General features: G+C 43.4%; 1 protein-coding gene across 8 annotated transcripts in view; it reads right to left on the bottom strand.

Annotated features, from left to right (window-relative positions):
• MAST4 (microtubule associated serine/threonine kinase family member 4) overlaps positions 1–19,593 on the bottom strand; it is a 581,015-nt gene extending 561,422 nt beyond the window's left edge. For all 8 annotated transcript variants that reach the window (XM_054252224.2, XM_035291493.3, XM_078365414.1 and 5 more), the window contains exon 1: positions 18,919–19,593. In XM_054252224.2, the coding sequence (XP_054108199.2) occupies positions 18,919–19,287 (369 nt within the window). In that variant the 5' untranslated portion in view covers positions 19,288–19,593. The remainder of the gene's footprint in view (positions 1–18,918) is intronic.
• Between the last annotated feature and the right edge of the window lie 353 nt (positions 19,594–19,946).

Below are 19,946 nucleotides of genomic sequence, written 5' to 3' on the forward strand. Positions count from 1 at the left end.
AAGCAACTACCTTGCTGAGGGCAGGCAAATGGGAGAAACAGAAGGAAAAACATGAACTTTGAGATAAGAGATCCTTTTCAATCTGTCTGGGTCTCAATACTTCATTCATTCATTCATTCGTTGATTCATTCATTTGAGTCAAGAATCTAGCTCTGTTGCCCAGACTGCAGTGTAGTGATGCCAGCACATCCCACTGCAGCCTCGAATTCCTGAGCTCAATCCTCCGTCTCAACCTTCCAAGTAGCTGGGACTACATGCATGCACCACCACAGTCAGTTAATTTTTTTTTTTTAAGGGACTGAGTCTATGTTGCCCAAGCTAGTCTTGAACTCTTGGCCTCAAATGATCCTCCTACCTCAGTCTCCCAAAATGCTTGGATTACATGCGTGAGCCACCACGCCTGGCCACTTTTCTCTTGAGATCAAACTCATTCTGATTCTAAGGCCTATGGTAGAAACTGATCCCTCAGGGCTATTCCTGGATGTCACAGAAAGTGAAGGGCCTCTAGCCTGTTGTCCCTGCTGCCAAAATCCTCATGGTCACCCACAGCCCATAAAATCAGCGTATCTGTGCTCCTATGGCACCTGAACCTCTGCCAGGCAGGAAACCCAGTGTCTAAAGTCCAGCCTCCCCAGGCCCATCAAGTAGCCAGTGACCTCTGTTGCCTTATGCTACCACCAAAAGGTTTACTGGGCCCCAATCCCTGTAACCAAGGACCCACTAATCTTGACTCCCTTCCTGGCCCAGGGAAATCTGCTCACTCTCTCTGTCTCTCTCTTCCTTTAAAACAAACGAACCACCCTCCCACACCAGGACACACAACATTCTCTCTTCCGTAGGTTTAAACTTTTTACAAAGCAACTGAGAGGAGCCTCAACTTCAAACTGCTTCGGTTTCCTGCCAGGCAAATATCCCCAAGGCAAGGTCTTACAAGGGTCCTGGTTCCTGTTTGAAATACCAGAAAAAGAAAATACAAAGTGCAAGACACAGATTTAACAGATCCAAAAAGATGATTTTGCCACCAGTGCCCCACCCAAAAACAAAGCATCAGAAAGGATGCCTTGTCTTGCACTGCAGACAAAAATATCTCCAGCAGGAGAACCCCACTGCCTCCCAAGACAAGGGGACGATAGATCGATCTCTCCCTGCATGTGACCCATAAGGTCCCTGCTCTCCCCAGACCTGTGTTCTGGCAGCCCCATCACGTTGGGAGGTGTAAAGCCAAGTCTTTTTGTCTCTTTTTGGCACAAAAGAAATATGCCAATTCAAACAACAAGAGGGAATTTTCTCTCCAGGGAATGAGAAAATTGGGAGTCCTTTGAATGGTCTTCTCTTCTGCAACACAGAAAATCTCCAATAGAATTCTTCTCAAAACTTAATCCAAGATTGGGATCTCATGGCCCTCATCAACAGTCAAAGAATTCTAGGGACCCCAAATACCAATTTAATAAGGGCGGGTAAACTCCTTGGCTTCACATGCCCCAAGACTGAAGTCTTACAGGAATCGCTTCTATTCTATCACTTCATGCATGTATGAGGTTGACTGTGAGCTCTAGGTGGAGAGGGTGAATATTTAGTTTTTAGAGTTAAGATTAATAGCATGGTTGTAGCTACAAGTTTCAAAAGTCCAGAGTACATACTGTGGTTATAATAAAAAGAACTGAGACAGAGAATCTTTGAAGTAGTTGAACTGGCCAGACACCCACATGGGGCCTCACAGACTGCTTTCATATTTATTTTTCCTGAGGGAAAGGTGAAGGATACGATGTGCCAGGCCAGGGAAGAGTGAGTAGGGTGAAAGAGAAGTTCCTTTGAGAATTTAACGTTAATTATAAAAGCTGAACTGCCCTCATTGTTCCATTCTGGCTTAGACATTTATACCTAGCACCTTCTCCTTTAAGTTTTCCCCGTTCATGCTATAATCTCATTTTCACCAGTCCTCTTGGCTGCCTTGCTTCGTAAATGTGCACGGCTTTTGAGAGCAGCCACGCTGCCACAGGTGGCCCCACACCAGTAAACTATGACTGGTATCCAGTAAATCTGTGAGGAAGGAATTTTTCCCCTATGCTTGCAGAATACTGACAGAGACAGATAAAATCCAGCTTATTTTATTTTTTTTCACAAATTAGGTTTTTCATCAGTAGGTTCACTTCCCTCTCCACCTGCAAACACTAAGAATTAGCCACCCTGATAGGTTTGAGGCCGGGAGAAGCTACCTTATAAAATCACAGGTTTGAGGCCAGGAGAAACTACCTTATAAAATCACAGGTTCTGCCTGGTAAGACCAGTTATTCTGCGGCTGCTGAGAATGTCAGCAAGTCTACACATCTCAGAGGTCTCAGGAAGCTCCTGGGGCCTGGGGCAGCCTGGCCACAGGACATCAAGATCTCACCCATGTAGGGGGCTCCACTGTGATGGCAGCCATGACTCCTGTCAAGAAATCAGAGGCTCAGAGTTTCTCCTTGAAGCAGTTTTTCCAACTACACCTGAGGGGAGACACAAGTGGTATTTGAAATTCTAACTGGGCAAAATCATCACCACTCTAAATCTGACAAATTTCAAGTAATAAGTGACCAAAAGACATCCCAAAGCAGTGGAAGAAAATGCTATCCCAAAAAGACATTACAAAAAATGGTTATCTGGAAAATTCTTGTCAAACATACTTTCTCCCCAAACTCTGGCCCCACAATAAACAAAAACAAAATGTTCCTAAGACAATGACTTAGATGGTATTAATCAGGCTGGGCATACTGGCTCACACCTCTAATCCTAGCACTTTGGGAGACTGAGGCAGGAAGACAGCTTGAGGCCAGGAGTTCAAGACTGCCTGGGCTACACAGCGAGACCCTGTCTCCATTTAAATATACATACATTAATTGTAAACATTGCTTAATTACCTAGCAAGACAGAAATCTTAAAAAAAAAAAAAAAAACAGCAATCATGATACTACACAAAGCCACTAATAAACTTTCACTAATAGAGAAAACACTATGATCCTCATAGTATGTTTCAGTTATTTTTAATCGACAGACACAGAATTACCTATAACATATGTAAAACACAACCCATCAAATACTATTCCTCCTAACTATGACTTTTAAAGAGAAAAGCAGAAGACTTTCCCAAGACTGTAACTCTTTATAGCAAACATATCTGATAGGCCAAATAATTTAAATCTTGTACAACCTCCTCCTTTTCTTCTCTCCAATGCTTAAAATGTTCACGTCACCATGGAAAATCCACTTACAGATAAATCCAGCAGGTTGGTTCCCTCTCCGTAGGCACTTTCAGCTTGACTCCCATTTTTCACTTGATAGTGCACTGTGCACATTCAGGTCAAGTCACTGTGTGTGCTCTGTCTCTTAACCCAACTACAGGCTGCTTTAGGCACTGACCAGATCCATTATTTCTTTTGCATCTTCCTTCCCTCCCCACCCATCAACTCCTACAGCCCTGTGCAAGTATCAAGGTTCAGTACCTGTAGACTCGACAAAGAAAAAGAACTAGCAGTTTCACACCAGCTCTATTCCCCAAAGCAAGCTGAGTTAGCAGCAGCCAGGGTACTTGAGGGAGTCCCAAACCTCACCACCAATAAAAAAGTCTTCACCAGCACTCACTATGTGAAACAGTGCAAAGGTAACACTCTTGCTCTCCAGGACCCTACATTTCACCCACCCAGTACTCTAACAACATTTTGTCCTTTTTCTACAAGAAGCACTGCAAAAATAAAGCCTCAACCTCAGAGGTTGATTTGGCTCAGCCCACTCACCTGCCCAGTACTTTGAACACTGCCAGAGATATAGCTCTAGCCTGCAAATGTGGGTTAAAACAAGCCATACACATAAAACCTTGCTGTAATTAAGCCCTCATTTTCTAGGACATCCTAAGTGAGAAGATGTTAAAGCTACCCCTCAAAATTCCAATTATTCTGATTGCCCAAGATCTAAGAGAAATGATTTAAAAGTTATTAACCTATATTACACATTAGAAACAAAATTTTGAACATCCATGAAACTCAGGTTTAAGAAAACTGTATCTTAGTGGCAACTGTTATATAATCCACCACTGTTCATTCAAAGAAAGTAGTAGTAGTAGTAATTAAATTTACATCTTAGAGGTCCTTAAATGTCAAAATAAATTTCTAAACACTGCAGGTAACAGTATTAAACAATTCAAGAAAGTGCCCATCTGATTAGAGGTTTTTCAGGAGTACTAAGTGAGCACCCTCCGACGTATCCCAGCCATGGTTTACACCTCTCATTATGAAATGAACTGGTAAGACTATATTTATCATTTTTAAAAACCTATATCTCACTTTCCTTTTAAATACCACAGAAGATCCCTAAAGACATATCAAGAGAGGCTCTGAAGGAATCACTCTCATTGCTAGAACCTGACTGTAGACTACTTTGATGGGGCCTTTGCCATGTCTTAGAGGAACAAATTGCACTAATTCCACAGTGCAGCTTTAACCCTCTCATGAGAGAAGGACAGAGAGATGGGGGAGAGGAGGAGAAAAAACCAGCGGCTTGCAGCACAATAAATAAAAACATTGAAATGAGGCGGATATCCTTCTGCAAACTCTGTGGATTTGGGTTCCAAAAACAAAGAGGCCCCTAAAAAACCACACTTGCATGCAAGGTCCCCACTGGAACAAAGACATGTAGCAATTATTTAAAGCCTCATCTACAGGAGCTATCTCATTATCTGAGTTTAGACTAAAAGAAAAACCATACGAGAATTTAAAGTCTGCTGGTGAGCAGGAGACAGAACATGCAAATTAAAATGTGTTAGAAGCTCTGTTACACAGGGAAAAAAATGTTATGGACCAAGGACCCTTGGTTATAATAATTTCTAGTAATAGCACTTGGTTTATTTTTAAAGGCATTTTGATGGATTTTCTGAAGTGACCACTTTGCTCTTAAATTCTGAGCCTTCACTGGCATCTCCTGTTAGACATCAGCTGAAAAGCAGTAGGAGACATTTAGCTTTGTGTTAAAATAATGTGCCCCCATTTGTGAAAGAGTCTTGGGCATCCAATGAAGATGTCCTAAAGACAAAGAAAAGTCATGGCCATGTCTCTAAGAGGCTCCCCAGAGCCACAGTGTGGCTGGGAGTGAAGGCTGAGTCTGTGAGTTCCCTCTTCCAACTTACCTGTTCCCTAACTCAGAACACCAGGTAGGATAAGGCCCTGCTCCTCCAGGTGTGCAGATGTTGAGAATTACCTGCACATAGTCATCCACCCCAGAAGCTGCTGTAGTGCCCAACACCATAGAGAAGACAGACCTGCCTTCAGCACCCCCAGTAGAACTTGTCTTCTAACAAAATGCTAAAGGTAGCACTGCACCAAGGGGCAGGAGTGGCTCACAGAGGCAGAGGGCCTGGGCAATGCTCAGGGCCAGGTATTCACTCAACTTCTCTAGGGAAAACTGGATGTAAAATAGCCTTTGGCTTTTCGCGTTCAAAATTCTACTGTCTTCACCATTTCACTGAACATCCATTTAACTCAGGTTTAAGAAAACTATATCTTAGTGACAAATATTATATAATTTTCATTTGAAGAAATTTCCTATTCCTAGGAATTTATCATCCTGGGAACTAATTAGGCTTTTGTAGGCTGATCTATAAACCGAATCACCATTTAAAGCTATGTGGAGATACACAAGAATTACAGAAGTAATCAAGCAGGTCTCTAGGGTAAGCCCTAATCCAGAATGACTGGTGGCCTTATAAAAAGGGGAAATGTGAACAGAGATAGACATGTACAGAGAGAAAATGTGAAGACACCAAGAGAAGGTGGCCATCTGCAAACCAAGAAGCACCTGAGGCGATTGGAAGATGACAAGGAAGCACTGAACAGATCATCATTCCTTTAAATGGTGATTTAAAACCAGTCACCATTGGGTTGGTGCAAAAGTAATTGCAGTTTTTGCTATTAGTAAACCCCAATTACTTTTGCACCAACCTAGCAATGACTTTTGCACCAACCTCATAAAACCCTGCCAACACCTTGACTTTGGACTTCTTAACCACCAGAACTGTGAGACAATAAATTTCTGTTGTTTAAACCACCTAGTTTGTGGTACTCTGTAATGGCGCTAAAGGAAACTAAAGCACAGATGAATGCCAAGATGGTGGTTTCATTTGGTTGGCTTCACATCCATTAGTTTCTATAGCACCACACACTCCAAGTTCCAAACAACTGACTTTCAAATGAACTTATGAAACAGCTCACCAATAGCTTAGTCCAGAACTGAGAATTGTCTGTCTTTGTTTAAAACAAAACAAAACAAAACAAAACAAAACAGGCAGGGCACGGTGGCTTACTCCTGTGATCCCTGCACTTTTGGAGTCTATGGTGGGTGGATCACCCTAGTTCCGCCTAGGAGTTCAAGACCCTTTCGAGTCCAGAAGTTCAAGACCAGCCTGCAGCACAGCAAAACCCAGTATTAAAAAAAAAAAAAATTAGCTGGGCATGGTAGTATGCAACTGTAGCCCCAGATACTTGAGAGGCTAAGGTGGGAGGATGGCTTGAGCCTGGGAGGCAGAGGCTGCAGTGAGCTGAGATAGTGTCACTGTACTTCAACCTGGACAACAGATCCTGAAACTGTCTCAAAAACAAACAAAACAACAACAAAAGAAAAGCAACACAACGGTAAAAAACAAGTTTTGATAGACTGTAACTTAACTGTGCAAACAGACATTTAGTCCACTTCAAGAGCTGAGCAGCTAATGTCCAGAACACACAGGAAAGCCCTGACTGCCTAGGAGAAGAGAGATCCTACACACCTTTTTAAATAAAAGATTAATTTTTTAAAATCAAAAGTAGTTGGTCTAGGACACAGGAGTGATAGACTTGTAACATGTAGCCCAAGCAAAATCATCCCAGGCAGCAGCAAAATCCAAACCCAAGCCTTTCTGTTTGGAGCCTGCAGACTCTGCCACTGATCCAAGGATTTGCAGAAAAAAAAAAAATCTAAGGGAGAAAGATCCAATTCCGCACTCAGTCTCCAGGAGCTAGCATCAAAAACCATTCTTTGTGATTAGAACAATATCTTCTAGTGTTAAGATTACTTTACTTCAAAAACAACTCAACAGCCACACCACAGCATTTTCTAAAGGACAGTCCGAGCTCAGATAGTTAAGATCCTAATTCACAGGTTCTAAAGTTACCCTGTACTGAAAAAAAAGTCTCACATTCTCCACCTGATTTCCCCTGCTGGTTCTACCAGTCTTTCATTACAAGACTTACTCTAAACCTGAAGTGCCATGCTCAGAGATTCAAAGTATCTAAGTATTTCAAAAGCCACCCAGAAGCCTGAGAACTAGAATGGGTGAGACGACAAAACAGAGTACTCCAGCATCAAGACAAACACAGAACTGGGCTGGGCGTGGTGGCTCACCCCTGTAATCCCAGCACATTGGGAGGCCGGGTCAGGCGGATCACCTGAGGTTGGGAGTTCAAGACCAGCCTGACCAACATGTGGAAATCCCAACTCTACTAAAAACACAAATTAGCTAGGTGTGGTGGTGCATGCCTGTAATCCCAGGAGGCTGAGGCAGGAGAATTGCTTGAAATAGGGAGGCAGTGGTCATGATGAGCTGAGATCATGCCTTTGCACTGCAGCCTGGGCAACAGAGTAAAACTCCACCTCAAAAACAACAACGACAACATGGAACTGACCATATTCTCTCTGGAGTCAAACTTCTCTGCAGGGATTGGGAGGTGAGAGACAGTACCCTCAACACTTGTTAGAGATACTGACAGACATACTAAATAATTGTGAAAAAAATTAAAGCAGAACATATCAGTAATCTATATATTCCTATGTAAGCATTATCTGAAAGGCAGAATTCATGAGTAAGGGTCTCTGCTAGAATTCTTGTCAAGAATATATACACAGACCTTAATGTTCTCTCCATCAGGAAAAAAAAAAAAAATGAATGGGCCAAGCACAGTGGCTCACACCTGTAATACCAGAACTCTGGGAGACCAAGGCAGGCAGATCACCTGAGGTCAGGAGTTCAAGACCAGCCTGGCCAACATGGTAAAACTCTTGTCTCTACTAAAAATACAAAAGTTAGCCAGGCAGGGTGGCACATGCCCGTAATCCCAGCTACTCAGGAGGCTGAGGCATGAGAATCACTTGAACCCAGGAGGCAGGGGTTTCAGTGAGCCAGTATCTTGCACCACTGCACTCCAGCCTGAATAACACAATGAGACTCTGTCAAAAAAAAAAAAAAAAGAAAGAAAGAAAAGAAAAACATGGTAAGCATGCGAGGTGATGGATATAATTTGCTTGATTTAATCATTTCACAATGTATACATATCAGAACATTGTGTTGTATACCATAAATATATACACTTTTTATCAATTATACCTTAATAAAGCTGGGGGGACAGAAATAACATGTGCCTACTGACAAATCAGAAAATACCAACAATTATCAAGCCTTTCAAAAGAAAAACGTCAATCAACAGGTCCTAAAAAAGCAGAGTGATAAAACTAAGTTTTTAAGGTAATGTTTTATAATAAGAGGCAAGCAAAAAAAACGAGCTAAGAAAGACCTCTTATTTCATCGCAGATGAGGATCAGAGATGCTAATAATTTGCGGAGCAAGAAGCCAAGGCAAGAGTATAGATTTCCCAATTTCCAGGCCAACACATCCACTACTGATGAAATTCCTACAATCCATTTCTACTCTCAGCAGCATTACCCTGAGAACTGAGTACAGCCCAATATTACTATTAAGATGTTAAAGCTAGCTGTCAATACTTCATCAGAAATCGAAATAATTCCTTTTAACATGTAGTCAAAAATGTCTTAACTGCTACAAGTATGATTTTAATGAATAACCAGGAATTATCCTGGCAGGATACAATTTCCGAAAGCCAGCAGGAAAATAAGAATTGGTTTACAGGCAAACGCTTTCATTTGCAGAAACTCACTCATCCCATTCACTGATGTCCTAAAACCAAGGATTATAACAGCTTTAAGTCTTGACACTAACTTTAACAGATTCCACAGACACTTAATCTAAACCTTTATGCTAAGTGCACAGATGATTTATTCAGCAATCGATCATTGTGTGCCACATCATGCAAGGTTCTGTGCTAGGCTCTGGGATGCAGATATGACCAAGAGGCCTGATATCTCCTCAAACCTGCCCTTGTCCCGTTATCTCCCTACTATTCTCTTCCTCACCTGTATGAGGTTAAATGGGTCACTTAGCTGTAACATGATAGTGTATACCGACTTAATTATGAATTGCATGTCAAAAAGGCTTGTGTAAAAACTAAATGAGTAAATTCATAAACTCATTTACTATTTAATTTAAATGAGTAAATTCACATTCAGAATGGTGCTTTGCCACACATTACGTCTTGGCTGCAATTTAATGCCATGTATTATTATTATTATCCACGATATGCTATGCACCCTGCTCTGTCGGAAGACTTGAGTTGATATGACATGGTTTCCACCTGAGGGGCTTACGAACTAGTGGGAGAGAGAGATTTACAAAGAGAAATGTATAGAAAATAGGCAATATGAGAAAAGGCTGTGCAAACTGTAAGTACTCTACAAATATTAACAACATATACAAAACCTGGCACAAAGCAGGAACAAAAATAATGCAGCGCAACCCTCCAAAAACAGAACTTATGTTGCTAACTTCAGCTTTTAAAGTGAGAAAAAAGAAATCAAGATAACTTGTTAACAGCACAATTTTATATTCACTTTCTACCTTCACATCTTCAATAGTATCAAAGATGATTGGTGCTCAGAGTGAGAGCCCTAAAGCACTACAAGACATCCAATTATTTTAAAAAAAAAAAAAAAAAAAAGCTTGTTCAGCACAGAATGGTAAGGCAGGAAAACACACCATGACATTATAGAAAAAGAGGTAAGCAACAAGGTGAGATAAAAAAAGAACTTTCAAATTAATCCTTTATGAATCATAAAATTCAGTCACCAAAAAAAAACCCCAAACATTCTGTTTAACAAGAGGTTTTTCTGCAATCTTCTAGCAAAAGTGGTTTGTTGTAGTCTTTTTAAAATTCTGATGACAAAGCTACAGATAGAGAAGAAGAAAAGAAACGAGCAAGAACAAGAACAAGGAATGACAGGTAACCTGATACACAGAAACTGATGATTCAGAAATAACTTTAAAAGAATATAAAACAGTATGATTTTAGCAGGTTACAAAATTGTCATTGTTGTTACTCTACTAGCATAACTCTTCCCAGCCAGTCTTACCCTATCATTCTAAAACCGTTGCCCTCAGGTTGCTCACACACTTAGGCTGAGCTTTCTCTAGGAAGAAATTAATGTCAAAAGTGGATTGATGTTTCTAAGAAGAAAAATCAAGAGAGTTCAAAGTTGTCATTTCCCTTTAATCCCTTGTCCTCTGAAAAGAGAACCTGCATCGTGGTGAGGACCCACCCATCACCATGGATTAAAGCTGCTCCTCGAAGGTCTGGCAGGTTCTTTGGGGAATGTCCCAGTCCCCAAGCAACAATAAACCAGAGTTGCCAATGAGAGAAACTTGGTCAATGCCTGTAGAACAAATAACCAAGAAGTTCCAAGGAAAGAAAACAGTATGTGAATTAAAATTTACCAATGTAATATTCTGAACAGTAAAGTACCAAAATGTAAGGCAAAGAGACAGTCTTCTTACTTGACTCTCCTGCTCAGGCACCCTCAATTTTCAAACTAAGTTTGCACAGACTTAACAAAGCATTTCTACTTACCAGTCTGCGAAGAGCCATGAGGACAGGAAGGTCAACATTTTCTTGGGTTTTCCAGGTATATATATATATTTTACTCATTTGAGATGTCTGAAACCCTCCTCCTAAAGTAAAATCTTTCTGCATTTCTTTCTCTGGGCCTGAGTTTTCTACTCTAGAGCAATCCTCCCCTCCTCTTCTTCATTGCACCTAAGTATCCTCAGAGCCACTCTTAAAATGAAGCCCAGAAGAGGACTGAGGTTATTTCAATCAAGCCACTCCAGCTAAAGGGTGTGAGTGAAAAGCAAGTTTTGTGAGTTTGTCTTGTGTAGAACTAGATAGGCTTATATGAAACTAATTTATTTCATAAACTAATTTGTGAAATTAGTAGTTGAACGTTTATATAGAAAATGGATTTCATCACTTCGTTCCATTTCAATACCTTAATGCAGTTTTGCTGTCTATGACTGCCCTAAGAAGTAATTTCAAATGTGTGGATTTTGTGAATGTCAGTGTCAGCATCTGTGTACATCGAACTAACACACCTAACTTCTCAGCTTATTAAAGAGCAGCTAGCCAAGTTCTAAGGCAGAAGCGAAAAGACCCACATCTGATGTGAGTTTAACAGACACGCATCTGCCCTAAATTGGGTGCACTTGTGATCTTGCTGTCTGCTGAAAACACCGCAAAAGTACAAACCAAGAACATTAAAATTAAATTTTCCTTTTCCAGATGATAGCCTATAAAATTAGTTAAGAAAAGAAGTTCAATGTGTCAGTATTCCATCTCCCTCCCACCTACCATCATTCCCTCTTCCCCAGTATCATTACAAAGCATTTGGACTGCAAGGTTCAGTGGAAGTAAGTATCATAATCAAAATTATATCGACTGTGTCTGAGAGGCAAATTGATGGGCTGGCAAGAGTAGAGGCCTAGGATACAAATTTATAAGCTGTCTCACAGACACGTGTCTAGCTATGTATTCAAATCATTAAATAAGCAGTGACTGCTTTTCATTAAGGGAGGCTGGAATAGACACCAGGAATTTCACACAAGTTCCATACACTTAAATGTGACTTCAGAGTATGTGTCTGTACCACGAACCACAGTCCTGAACCAACATTTTACATTTAGGGCATGGCTTTCTCTCCTAACCCTGGAAGCACGGGTAACTATTATCCAACCCCTCCTAGGAATTCTGAACCAGGTGAGAGGGCGGTAAGAGAAGAGCAAAGAGAGGGAGAAACACAAATGCACAGAAACTGCTGGTGAAGCCGACTTCTGCTTCATTTTGTATTTTGGTATGCTTTAACCTAAAATATCGTCATCAAATAAGAAGCCAGACAAAATACTAGACATATAAAAGAGAACAAGATCCTTTGAACTCAATGATGCAAAGTTGTATAAATGTCAACAAGTGCACAGGGCAGAACACCAGTTGTTTGGAAGAGAAGTGAGCTGCAATCACTGTACCAACCTGAGTTATATCAAAAGGGCTACAAGGTTACTTGCATTTTTGTCTTAAAAAACAAAACGTTTATACCATTCCAAGGAGACAAAACAGAATTTGTGTTAGGTAATCTGCATACAGGAGTTCTTGCATTTTTTTAGAGTTCTGTTGCATTCCTAACCGATTTCCCCTTTGAGAAGTTGGGGTGGCTGCAAACCGCCTGCCTTGCCCCATCCCTCATGCTTGTATGAATCAAGCTTGGTTGACTTCCAGATAATCACCTGATTTCCTTCCTACTTCTTTCTCATCCCCAAATCAATATTCTAGGACGCTTAAATGAAGTGCATGGTCATGTCACCAGCACCAGCACACAGCTGACACATTGCCTTCTGACTAAATCCCTGGGTGCAGCTAGTAATTTACATGTTCATAAAGACTTGCAGGATATTATTTAATAACTGATCACTAAGAACAGGTTCCATGAGCAAATGAGAGATGGTGTCTTAATAGAAGGATTAATGAATCATATACCATAAAGCTTTGCTGTTAATATCTCAGAAGGAATGCTCTGCCCATGAAATTAAAAGGGATAACTGTTACATATCTACCTACTCATGAATGAAAGAGCCTGCCAGGATTACCAACAAAATATGCTAGATGCATAATCCATCAGGGAAGGGACTTGCAGGTTTCTTGCTTATTATGTACCTTCCTATGGTGCTGATGGTACCAATACTCTGCATAAACCAGCTTTTCCATACTCAGTATTAGTATCAAATATCATTATGGAGTGTTTACTACGCACTAAGCATCATGCTGGGTACTCTACATAAAACATCTCATTAATCCTCATAACGACCCTCAGGAATAAAAACTACATACCCATTTTACAGAGGAGGAAACAGCCTCTGCAATAATAACACAGCAAAAGTCAACCAGCCTGTAAGTGGCTGAACCAAGATCAAAAATCTGTGCCCTTAGTCACTACAGACCCTGACCTCAGTGCAGGGAAACATCAGCTGCTAGCTCCAAAGGGATGAAGGAAAAGAACACAAGCCCTTTCTGGCAACAATACAGAATGTAAGAACATGATCAGAAACAACACAGAGTGGTTTTCATCTAAAACATACCATCATCTCTTCTAAGATGCAAACCCCTTGGCCCCCACTCGTCTTTCTCTAAGGCCAAGTCACCAAGATCATGTCCCTTCTCACTGTGGGGCACATTCTATGAGGATTCTTTTTCCAGTCTATCATCTTTGTACCCCACTTCCATGCCCTTCCCTACAGAGCCAAACTAGAAAAAAAAAAATCCACCTGGATTCCCACACTGTATCCGCTAGGTCTGAGTGGACAGCCTTTGTCACTAAAACACTGGCAAAATATTAAGTATTTGACATTCCCTGGAGTACCTCAGACCAGAGGTGGAGAGTAAAAGCCTTTGTTCTTTGGTACTGATCTTTCCTCTCTAAGAAAATCCAAGAAAGACTCTAGTAATGTGTGTTAGTACCCAAACACCACGCTTTCTGTCAACGTGTGTGAGTACCCAAACACCACGCTTTCTGTCAACAGAGAGGCACAACCTCACACCGTCTCCCCCTCATACTCAGCCCAGGTAAATCTGTCCCAGAAATTTACCCTGGAAATGAGCATTTGCAAGGCTCTCCCTTCATGTCAATAAAGTTTTTCCTTCAACACTAGGGTTACAACAGCATGGCAGTGAAAAGTATCATTAACATTAACACTAAGGTGTTCTCTTCAACAGATCAAAATTATTTTCCTATTGTATTTCATATGTATTTTCCTATTGTATTTCATATGTATTTCATACATATTCACATGTATATATTTCAAAGGTATATGTATATACCTGGAGTACCTAAGCTACTAGAAATGACCCCATTTAACCTCCACACAATTTACTAAGGGGACTTCTCAGGTTATCAATTCCAACTCTGGAACAATTAGGCTAAACCAACAGTTCCCAGCAAGTGGGTTTCATACTTCCTGACCCTCCCAAAATACAAATCTGATCAGGTCACTTCCTTACTTCAAATCCTTCAACGGCTCCCAGTGCCTTTAGAATGAAGTCCAGACAGCTCTGTTTGACCCGACTGCTGCTTCTCTCTCAAATGTCATGAGATGGCATGCTCTTCTCTCCTCCACACCTAACAACCCAGAATGCTCTCAGAGCCATGGACCCACCATGTTGTCTCCTGCTTCAGGGCCTCCTGCTACCTGGACCACATCTAGCCCTTCCCTTCCCCTCCCCCCACCCAACTCCTGCTCATTCTGTGGGTCTCAGCTCACAGATCCCTTCCTCATTGACTCAGTCCTTAACACCAGACTCAGTGAGTTACAAATGCAGCCACTCACTACCTCACAGCCTGTTCCCCACCTGCCACATTTTGAAACCAATTAATTCATAATCTTGTGCTTAGTGACTATGTCCCCTAATAGAGGAGAAGCTCCCTCGAGTCAAAAACATCTCTGTGCCCAGGACGATGTCTCTGAGTCAGGCTCCACACATTTTGGTTGACTGAATTTCTGATCTTGTGGGTCTTACTGAATTCAGTAGAGTCCAAAAGTAGACTAAATAATAAATATGCCAAGATTTATGCACTACTTCTTTTTTAGAATTAGGTAGCTTCTGTGATTAATAAAATATAAATTAATGAAAAGCTTTGCTGAATTCCTCTTTGCTTTTTGCTAATTTCTTAACCAATAAACACCAAAAACTCATCTATTGCATTAGTACCATGTGGGAAACCCCCACCCCATACGCATATCCAAAATGATATTAAAGGCAGTTCTCATGTTCATATACCACTTAACAGAACAATTTAAAATCATCCTATCACTATAAGCCTATTGTTAATAAGGGAAACCATTTCCCAACTTACACCAACAAAAAAAGTCCCTTAGTATAGCAGGGACTGGGTTCTCTCTTGCTGCGTTGGAAATCCTTAATTACTAAGCCTTTTTCTGCCATGCTAAGAATCTCTGCACATTTCAAGTTCTAATAAACACAATGAAAAGGAGAGTCAGTAACAGTTAATATATAGGTCTCTTCAAAGGCATTCTGAGGAACCTCGGTGATCTGACTGTTCAAAATTTACCTGGAAAAAAACGTTCATTTCTCACTGTGATCCACAAGGTTTCTCTTGATAAGAGATCTAGAGGTTTGTATATCATAATTAACAACAGACAAAATAAATGAGTGCACACAGGCACCCTTCAATCAAATGTGCAACTATTTTCATAGATGCCATTTTTTCTCATTCATTCAACATATATTTACTGAGCCCGTACTAATATATTAACCGTACCGTGCTAAGCATACAAAGACAAAATTCCTGCCCTCTGCCAGTTTGCTGACACAGTTACCACACAGCACCCAAGTACTTTCTTAAAGTCATCACAGGGTGCTCTGGGAAAGGACAAGGCAGAATGCCTAAAGACAAATCTCAGAGATATTGTCAGAGGAACAGTCCTTCTGAGAGTGTTAACTCTCAGAAATGAAGTGTGCTACCTCCTCAACACACATGGACCTCAAATTCAAAGGCTTGGGAAAGAGCAAAAGTCAGAAACACTTTTCTTAAACAAACGTCATACTGTATGTCTAGCTGTCATGTATTTGACGTTAACTACATAAAAATTACCATTACTGTCACATTAAACTACGTTTTTTAAGACATCAAAAGCTTAAAGGGCTCACTTAAGTATGTGAGACTTTATAAGTTTATACAATTATTGACAGTAAGATAAAGCAAAATAGGTCGAACTCTGTTGACATTACTAAATACATTCAAAACAGCTTTAACAAGGTTGCCAAAGAAATTAGCACTGCCATAATACACCAGAAACTTGGAATTTTGCTGCTCTTCAAAAACTGATACAATAACTTACTGGGGGGATTAAAAAAAACCTTTGGAAAAATCAATTCACCAAGCTAGACATAACAATTTTAAAATGAACTTCTTTCCATTTCTTGAGTTGTACGCAAGCCTTTTAATGCTTTATACAGTGCCTTGCTACAGTAGTATAACATTACACTCACTCTGCCTTGTCACAAAACAACTAGAGACAAAAACTGTTTCCCAGCTTATACTCATAAAATGGGAATAAACTAAGTAGACATAGCCTCCAAGTCTCTGAAACTAGGTAGCATATAAATTATGCATTAATAAACAACAGGATAATGCAACTTGGTCTAGTCTGCAAAATTTCGTCACAAATGAACTTAAAAAATTAATATTTGCTAACACTTGGCATTTGATACTGTATGTTGGCTACTGTGCTAGGATTAGATAGCACGTGTAAAATGCCTAACCCTATTGCTATTGTTCCCATTTAAGAGGTAAGAAAGCTGAGACTTGCAGAAGTCAAATGGTCCACAATCCCACAGCTGGTCCAGGTGGCAGAGCTAGAAATTAAACCAAAATCTTTCCACTAAACTGAGTGTTTATTACCTGGCATTCCCAAATCCTCTGGTGTGCTTTTTGAGGAGAGGAACAAGAGAGTTTTCATTTGATCCTTAAAGAGGTCCACAACCCCACAAACAGTAATGACCCCCTGCCCCATACCATCACCAGTGTAACCAGAAAATGCACTGGACTTCAATCCCTTTCACAAAGATTATCCCTCCTCTACTCCATAAGAGGGGAAAAAAACTACAAGGTTTGTTTTAGTTTCACTTTAAAATTCTCACAGCAAGTCAAGATTTTGCTCCTGGGCAATTTCCAGCATCCCATGCCACAGGTTAAGCTACGTAATAAACTGCAATATGTATCAGTTTATATGCGATTCTGAGATTTCACAAATAGTGACCCATGTTATGTAATTATTCCACTTTCCAAAATGTATTTCAGTCAACCAATTCTCACTGCACTGCCTGTGAAAGAAGTTATCATTATATCGACTTCCAATAAGGCAAAGCACTGTGACCCTGGGGCCAGGCAGTAAATCAGCGACATCAGAAGTTCCCTGACAACATCCCTCCCCTCCACCTGCAAGATCATCACTTACCATGGAGCATCCTTCTAGCTAAACAGAAGGCATAAAGCAACTAACTACTCTCTTATCTACCAGCTGCAATACTAAATTAGGATCTACTGGTAAATCATTAAGTTACGATACACCCCCAGCTTCCCAGTGCCAGTGTGCTCATCTCTGGAAGCAGAGTGAGAAGTTAAGGAGCAAACACGTGACACGTGCCTCGCATCTTGAAAGGGAGATGTAATCAGCGAGGAACGCTGGGACAGTACAGGGTTTGGTCATCTCTGCCAGGATGTAGCTCTGTGGTGGGTGAAGCACTCAGCAAACTCCTGATATCCCGCTGCTAGGATCGACTTGGAACTGAGGATTCGTCTGAAATTCCTGATGAATGTGAAACTGAACGTCAACTTAAAGTTCCCCTTTCACAGATTACAGAACTGAACCTCGAGGAGTGAAGTGATATACCCAAGGTCTCGCAGCTCAGTAGCAGAGACAGTTCTAGAAAGCAAGTCTCCAGACATTTAATCAGGATCCTTGCAATGGGGGTTAGGGGAATTAGGGAATGGGTCATGGTTACTGCAAGAGGGTTGGCCAAGGACCAGCTAAGCAGCTAAGGCTTATTCCATCTCTGCCAGGCTAGGACTCGCCTCCTCTCACCTTGTGCCAGATCCAGTTTTTGCTTCCAAGCTGGGGGCCCTGGGGGCTACTCAGGACAGTGGCCTCTGATTGCTTACTCTAAGGGACAATGGCAATTATTTACGAAAGCTAACCCCATCCGAGATGAGGAAAATACAACGCTGGCACTCAGGAAATAATTTCACAATAAGTCTATGTTAGGGTGATGTTTTATTTATGGTCCTGCCTGATCAAGATGACTTCCCCACAAGAAACGTCCAAAGCAAACAATCTTCAAGACATGAGGAATCGTACGCTTCTGTAACTGTCCTCCAAAAGCAGAAAATAAGCCAGAAAAAGCAGCCAGGAGGGCACTAGGGTCCTATGCTCAGCGTGTCAGGAAGCGACCCACAAGTTCTGGAGGAATATCCTTCCAGGAAACTGGGCAGAATCAGAACCCCCTCCCCTCCGCCCCCCAAAACATAAGACGATCTATACTCGCTTTGGTGACAAGCGTTCATCTGGACACGCTGGAAACAAGTCTGAACTGGAGCTGCAGGCGCGCGCGCACGCCCGCGCCGCCAAGGGAGCGCGGGGAGTCCTCTTCTCCCAGAGAGGGGACGCGCCAAAACCACCCGCGGGCGGGCTGGCGCCACTGAAACCCCCGCGCGTAACTCCGCGGCTACCGCTGCCCCGCTGCCCTTCTGCCTCCCACCTCCAAGGCACCATTTCTCCCCTTCAACTCCCTGCCCCTCGGCCCAAGCCCTTCTGTGGGAAACAACGCCCACTTTGGAGAATCAGAGAGCTGAGTTGTGGTGACCTGCCAGGTGTCCAGATCACATCCATGCACAGACCGACCAAGGCAGATACAGACATGAAGGAGTTTGCTTCTCTGACATTTTTAAAACACATCATCTGGCAGCACCTGGAGACACACACTCGGTGGTAACAACCACAGTGGGGCTCCTAACTGTCGCTGCCCCGCGCTCCGGGCAGAGCCCGTGGGTTCCCTCCCCATTTCCCGGCCACTGCGCTCTCCTGCCCACCGCCTGCGCGCGGGGTGGGAAGCTGGGGTCAACCGGCTGCCGGGACCCAAAGGGGGCGAGATGGCGAAAGGCGGGGCCCACCTCCTCGTCCTGCTCCTCCTGGGATGCGCTGCTGCCCCCGGGCACGGGCAGCGCAGCTTCTCCGGGGGGCGGCGGCGGCAGCTCAGGGATTCCGCGCTCGAGCAACACGCGTGCCGGAGCCCACGCGGCGGGCGGCCGGGCTCCCAGGGCGCCTCCCGGCGGCGGCGGCGGCGGCGGCGGCGGCCGCTGCTTTCTGGAGAAGCCGCCGGGCTCCCCTTCCTCCGACAGAGTTTCTGAGCCCGAGGAGGACTCGGCCGAGGAAGCACCCGGAGAGGACGCGGCGACCGCCACAGAGGCTGGAGTTCGGCTGCCGTGGCTGCTGCAGCCGCGGGGCACCGGCTCTGGCGCCTCCGAAACTTTCTCCCCCATTTCCCCGTCCGGCCCAAAGTGCTGCCCGAGAGGCGGCGGGGGCGCAGCGCGCACTCAGCGCCTCCAGGAGAAGACGCGGGCTCCTGGGCTCTGGCTCACTGGTGCTACCGCTCCCGGGCTGCAGGGAGCCCCGCCGGCGACTACATGGCCGCGGCGGGGCCGTAGGAGCCCACTGCTAAGTTCGCAGCCGCCGGAGGTCGGCAGCCGCAGAGGGCTTGCGCGCGTGGGGACATGTTCGGGCGGGTCCGCGAGCCGCGCTCCGCACTCCACGGGGATCCAGTGCTGCGCCCGAGCCGCCGGGACTGCGGCTTCTCTGGCAAAACCTGCCTCCGGGACGGAGAGAGGAGACGGGCAGCCCGCAGAGCCAATGGCAGGGCAGGCGCGCCGGTGGGCGGAGGCTGCGACGCCCCCGGCCGTGCGGGCGTCAGGTAGGGGAGGCGGGGCCCGGGCGCCGGCCTTGGTCCGGCTGGAGCGCTGGGGCGAGGGAACGGGGACCTGGGACCGGAGGATGGGGGCGGAGCCCAGATTTGAAGCGGAAGGCTGAGACTCCGAACTTAGCGGGGGAGTGGCACCATCCTTGGGACGTCACAGGGAGACGGCAATGGGATGGTGAGACCTTGGAGGAGAATTGGACTTTGTCTCCAAAAAGTGGAATCGAG

This window comes from Callithrix jacchus, chromosome 2 (assembly GCF_049354715.1).
Source record: "Callithrix jacchus isolate 240 chromosome 2, calJac240_pri, whole genome shotgun sequence".
NCBI lineage: Eukaryota > Metazoa > Chordata > Mammalia > Primates > Cebidae > Callithrix > Callithrix jacchus.